This window comes from Mastomys coucha, unplaced genomic scaffold (assembly GCF_008632895.1).
Source record: "Mastomys coucha isolate ucsf_1 unplaced genomic scaffold, UCSF_Mcou_1 pScaffold23, whole genome shotgun sequence".
Taxonomy (NCBI): domain Eukaryota; kingdom Metazoa; phylum Chordata; class Mammalia; order Rodentia; family Muridae; genus Mastomys; species Mastomys coucha.
The window spans coordinates 112,375,988-112,382,581 of record NW_022196906.1 but is presented as its reverse complement, the minus strand read 5'-3'; the positions used below and the strand labels follow the sequence as shown (position 1 = coordinate 112,382,581).

The 6,594-nt window shown below is 42.1% G+C and overlaps 1 protein-coding gene across 8 annotated transcripts in view; it reads right to left on the bottom strand.

Annotated features, from left to right (window-relative positions):
• The window catches only part of Golga4 (golgin A4), an 83,636-nt gene that overhangs the window by 32,262 nt on the left and 44,780 nt on the right, over nt 1-6,594 (bottom strand). For all 8 annotated transcript variants that reach the window (XM_031345852.1, XM_031345854.1, XM_031345853.1 and 5 more), the window contains one exon: nt 1,816-1,994. In XM_031345852.1, the coding sequence (XP_031201712.1) occupies nt 1,816-1,994 (179 nt within the window). The remainder of the gene's footprint in view (nt 1-1,815; nt 1,995-6,594) is intronic.

Here is a 6,594-nt window from a genome sequence, read left to right as displayed (position 1 = left end):
GTGTGTTAAAACACAGGTAAAGGCAGACCACACTAGGCATGTGCCCTGGACTGGCTTACAGCCACAGTCCCTCAGGTGTGTTAAAACACAGGTAAAAGCAGACCACTGAGATGCTCAGCACTTAAGAGAACCAATTCCATCGCTACATCCTCTCACACACACATGCACACAAAACTAAATAAATAAATGCAATTAAAATTAAATAGAACAAAATCCAGGGAGCAGTTAATGAATAAAACTAGTAACCTTAAATACAAAGAAAGAAAAGTTTCTTTTTAACAGAAAAAGAGCATTTGAATAAGTTACTTATATAAAAGGCTAACTCCCACTATCAGGAAAAAGTTCTACAGTAAAAAGAATTTGAGCCAAGGCTGTGTATATTCAGTAACACAAATGAGGAATCAATAAATGCATAGGATAAAATGGAATAATAATTAAGGCAAGCATGGAATGAAGAAGAAGAGCTGGGAACAGGGATCAGGTACCATAATTAATTGCCTGTACACTTGGGAGTAAAAACTGGAAACCTATGAGATTTTGAAAATTACTTAATCTTTCTTTTCCTTGTGTATCTGTGCACTGTGTGTGTATGGTGCTTGCACACACGTACACACACAGAAGGAAGTAAATGTGTAAAGTTATTTATTTCTCCTCTGTAGCCTTATGTGCAATAGGATACTGCATGACACTGGGGGGGTCTCCTCTCATTCTACAAGCTACTGTAATGAACCTCCAAGTCTGCAGACTGCAGCCAGGCTGGCCAGCCGGCTCTCAGAATCTGCCAATCTACAGCCATGCCCAGCACCTCACGAGTGCTGGTGACTCAAACTCAGGCCCTCATGCTTGCAGAGCAAGCACTCTCACCTCCTGAACTTCAAAACAGCCCCAAACTTCTTCTTAAAAGGCACTTTAGAGGCCTGGGAGAGGTCTCAGCAGGTAAATCACCTGCGCACAAGCTTGATGACCTGAGTTCAAACTGTGGAACCCACACAGCGATGCAGAGAACCAACTCTCTCACGTGTACTGACCTCCACACACATGCTGTGGGGTTTTGTTATATACATACACAAATGCAAAAATATTTTAAGTTATCAAAAGACAACTTTTGTACAAATTAAAAACATTATATTTTGAGCTTGAGAGATGGCTCAGTGGTTAAGAGCACTGACTGCTCTTTCAGAGGTCCTGAGTTCAATTCCCAGCAACCACACGGTGGCTCACAACCGTCTGTAATGGGATCCAATGCCCTCTTCTGGTGTGTCTGAAGACAGCTACAGTGTACTCACATACATGAAATAAATAAATAAATCTTCAAAAAAAACTCCAAACATTGTATTTTTAAGTGTAACCAGAGAATTGATAATTATCCTTTAAAAGGGTCTGAGAATGTAGCTTAGTGGTAAAACAAGTGTTTGCCATATGTGAAGCCAAATATTTGATCCCTACCAGTATATAAAAACCAAATGAACGAGTAATTATCCCTTGAAACCTTTAAATACCCAACCTCAGTCACATACTCCCAAGCTGGAGAAGCCTTCCTGACTGAGTTCTGAGGGTATGCACTGAAGCAGGTAAGCACCCTATCTCAGGAGCCTCAGGTCATCGGGCCAATGAGGAGCATGGGAACGGAGAGGGGCAAGGCTTTGAAGCATCCAGAGACCCAAGTGGGACAGTCTCTGGCAAGGTGCTTCTTTCTCACTGTATCCTGAACATCATCAAATGTTCAGGTTCTACAATACGAACTGACTCTCTCTCTTACAAAGGCTTGGGGAAGGAACATCAGACAGAAGCCATGCCGATCAAAGTTGTCCTTACTTTCGCCATGCTGGCAGCCTCCTGCCTCACCCTGCTCAGCTCACTCTGAAGGCGGAGACGCTCCTCCTCGCCCGCTCTCTCAACAGCCTTTATCTGTTCATCCATCTCCACCTTCATTCTTCTCTGTGCATCTTCAGTTTTTTGGGCTGTACTCAAGGCTTTTTCAAGTTCCTCAAAAGCTGTAATGAAAACAGCAGAAAACAAGTATCTCAGGAAACCCTCTCCTCATGCTCATGCTCACGAGTTTCACAGAGAATCTACAGGCTCTAAGAGCAGCTGCAGCAGCAGACAGGTTAGAAGACACAGCACTGCTCTGCACCAAGGATGCTTCTAAGCTGTGCAACAGAGCCCGAAGGAAGTTTCCTGTCACTCAATCAACTTTGTTGTTGAATTCTAAAGAAGAATATAAGGATACCTACATGAGCCTAAGTTCAGAACTCTGAAAATTATATATTAAATCACTAACATTTCCCTGCTCTGCCCACCATGTATGCTATGGCTGAGAGACTCAAGAGACAGGCCAGGCCACCACTTGTGTACTACACAACTTTAACCGCACTGTTTACCGTGCTCAGTTTCTCTGTCATCAAAATCAGATAATGCCATCGGGTACTCACTAGGACTCTTTTTCTTTTTTGTTTTTTGAATCAAGGTCTCACTATGTAGCCCGGCTGGAATCGAACTTGCAATCTTCCTGCATCCTCTTCCTGAGTGCTGGGGTTACAGGCATGTGCCACTATGCCTGGCTCACTAGGACATTTTTAAGAATGGAAAAACAGTTCTTTGGAAAATCTTATTTTCAGACTTTTTAATCATAATATAAAAGAGTACGGGGTTTTGTTTCTTTTTAAAAAACATTTACTGGGTCAATCACATACTTAAACAATTCCTCTGAAATGAAATGTACTACTTGAGTTTAAAACTAGAGCTGTTTTCAGCTAACTAGAAAGAAAACTACATAAGTCAGTGGCATATAAAAAGATAAGGTAACCCAGGCCCTGGAGCAAGAACCTCCTTTATGTCTCTAAGGGAGAAAACAATCATTCATTCAGCGTTCCAGCCAAGTCAGACACAACGGGTACAACAGCTGGGTAACTTGGTACCAATGTGTGTGGTCGTGTGAGCCTGTGGATGTGTGTGTGTACACTATGTGCATGTGTGTATGTGCAGATCCATATACACATTATGAATGAATACTCTGTGAAAATCCTATGGCTATTGTCCTCCTAGATTATTTCCTTTAACCCTTATAGAAGTCCTGAGACTTCCTACTGTACACTCACTCAGTGGTCAACAAGGGTTAACAATTGCATCAAGAGACAGTCCACAGGGAACAGTTCACCAACAAATAGAATGTATCTTGTACAACAAAGTTGGCTAAGATATATGGTTGCTTCAACTTAAAGAATCATAGTAAAAGGTCTTTTGCTGACCTCACATTGACTTCAAACAATGGTTCAGGCACAGGAACTATACTTGAGAACAAACACCTATTCTAAAGCAATTTTTTGTTTTGTTTTAAGACAAGGTTTCTCTGTGTAGCCCTGGCTGTCCTGGAACTTGCTCTGTAGTTTAGGCTGTCCTTGAACTCAGAGATCCACCTGCCTCTGCCTCTGCCTCCTGAGTGCTGGTATTAAAGGTATGCACCACCACTGCCCAGCCTAAAACAACTTCTTAGTGATAAATAGCACTAGGCACAGATGGGTGTGGCTGAATTCTGAAAGCATAAGTCAATGCTCAACAGAAATTTTAAAAATTAATCTTTCTGGCAACTAATATACTTTGATATAAAAACAAATCTACCCAATTGGTTCATCTTTCACACTTAAAGTATAAAACTGAGGCTCAAATAAGATCTGTATTTCAAAGGAATAAGAAATTAATGGAAATCATTTCTCAATAGTCTTAGTTTAACTATACATAATTGCCTGTAAATACCAGAATAATTCTTAAGACATCAAGATACTAAAATGTAAAATATCTAAGAAAAACAGTATCTTTGCTTTTTGTAGCTATGTTTTTACTATAAATTCTAGTGTCAGGCACACAGCAATAGTGAGCTATTGCTACTACTAAAAAATTAGTTTCCTTAAAACTTGGCCTGAGTATTGGAGACTATCCAAGAGTCTCACTGCTCAGCTTGTGTTGAAGACTTAAAACTGAGAAAGTGGGAATGTTCCTTACACTCAGAAGTCACCAATGCACTCTCATTGTTCCATATGGGTCTGCCCATCAGCCTTCCAGTCTACACTCTCATTGCTACACATGGATCCGCCCATCAGCCTTCCAGTCTACACTCTCACTGTTCCACATGGGTCCGCCCATCAGCCTTCCAGTCTACCTCTCCTTGTTCCACACGGATCTGCCCATCAGCCTTCCAGTCTACACTCTCCTTGTTCCACACGGATCCGCCCATCAGCCTTCCAGTCTATAGAAATGCCTTATGCTAACCCTGTAGAACCTGAACATGGCTGTGACATTCGTTCACAATCTAGAAGAAATGATTAAAGGGGAGTAAATTTGAATCCACAGTGCTTTCACTTAAATTGCTCCCTGATATGGCAGAGAACCAAATAATTTCACAGTTAGAAATAGTTTTTTGTAATCTTCTAACCTAATATCCTCAGTTAGATGCAATAATTTGGGCACCCCAAAAACATATAGGCTCGATGGGAGGACCTTAAACTGGAGAAATACCCTTGCTTTGCACCATTTTGAAATCTTAAGTACTGCTGATAGTGACCAGGCTCAGCTGAGTCTCTCTCAGGCTTCCTGGTCTCAGAAATGGACTGTGTTACATGCTGACAGACACAAAACTCACTCTCTGCTATCTACCCCCTACCTTAAAGAAATATTAAGTACTCTTCCCAAAGCATTAAAACAAATCCAAATATTCATACATAATAAACAGATGAAGCATATTCACACAGTGAACCCCACTTCAGTGTGTACTCAGAAGGCAGTGAGAGTGTACTGGGAACTAGATGCTATGTGTGACCCTGTGAACAGCACACACAATAAAGTGGTAGCCATGGCCTACAGTAATGAGCACGTGAGTTCCCAAGTGACAGCACGACAGAAGCATGTTCCGAGTGCCTACGCCTTTGACTTGTTAGTTACAACAAAGGACGAGTGAGCAAGACAGAAAGCGTGCATCAGCCCCAGCTGACAAGTAGTCTTAACTAGCATGCAGCAATGCAGAAAGCAGTCAAGGTACACACTGGACAGGAAGGCTAAGCACCAAGGCTGCCATGTTGGAAACACACACTGTGTTCTTCCAAAAGCAAAATTCAATGTACCTCAGGCAATTTTTATTTTTATAAAAGAAAAGGAAAATCTAACACTCTGAATATACTTTCAAAACTTTGTAGGCAACTAAGTGTGTATGACTCTCTGTGAGCTAAATGAGGTGCTGGGCTGTGGTCTTAGTGCAAGCTCTTCACTTCCCACTTCAGATGTAGCCCATCCTGCCTATAAGATTCTAAAAGGACCTCAGGAGCAGGCCTGGCAATCTACAGCTCAAAGATCCCACCACTTAGCACATTCTGATAGGATGCTTGCACATGCCACACAGTGTAGGTTAGAGAGTGATATACAGGAGCTACTTCACAAACACAGCTGAGCTAGGAAGTAGACAAAGGAAATTACAAAAAGAATCCTCAGAGAACCTAGAGTTTTCTACACCCCACCACCTTCCCCGCTCGCTCATGGGAGCACTGTACTCAGTCACTGTAACTCCAGAGCTCCAGAGTGGGGCAGTTATGTTCCCACCACAGAAGGCTCACAGTACCAGGTCTTCCATCTCAGGGAACAAACCAACATGCCAACTTCTACAGTAACTGTTCACCCTAAGATACTGGGTGATGATTGTAAAATGAGTAAGCTGGGCCTGTGTCTTTATTCCTGGAGAGAAAAAAAAAGCTGCCAAAAAACGAATGTGTCATTAGAGTGATAAAACAAACTACTACAAAGGGAATGAAATGCAAATCAGTACTAAAACCAACAAAGACTTGCATTAGCACCACCCAATCAACAGAGTACTCTACAAAGAGCACAGCAGCAGGTTCCCAGGAGCAGGACTCTGCAGAGAACCTGGGGGAGGGGGAAGGAAGGTGCTCTCCTTTTCATGTAGCTACCCAAATGAAGCAGGCTTTCTTGATGTATTACATGTCAATCGACTGACTGAAGACCAAAAGAGGCACAAAAATCCAGTTGTGCTCCATCATGCCAAGTAACACAATAAACAAATATACACTAGATTTTATTTTGGAAAGTAGTTACATTTCATAAAAGCCTATGCTAACATGTGATAGGCATATGTTTTTATTTTCAAAATAATTGAAAGGCTGGAGAGAGATGGCTCAGCAGTTAAAAGCACTGACTGCTCTTCCAGAGGTCCTGAGTTTAATTCCCAGCAACCACATGGTGGCTCAGAATCATCTGTAATGGGATCTGATACCCTCTTCTGGTGTGTCTGAAGAGAGTAACAGTGTACTCATATACATAAAATAAATAAACCTTAAGAAAGAAAGAAAGAAAGAAAGAAAGAAAGAAAGAAAGAAAGAAAGAGAAAGAAAGGGAGAGAGGGAGGGAGGGAAGGAGGGAGGGAGGGAGGAAGGGAGGGAGGGAAAGGAAAGGAAAGGGAAGGGAAGGGAAGGGAAGGGAAGGGGGAAGGGAAAGGGAAAGGGAAAGGGAAAAGGAAGGGAAGGGAAGGAAAGAGAAGGGAAAGGGAAGGGAAGGGAAAGGGAAGGGAAAGGGAAAGGGAAGGAAAGGGAAAGG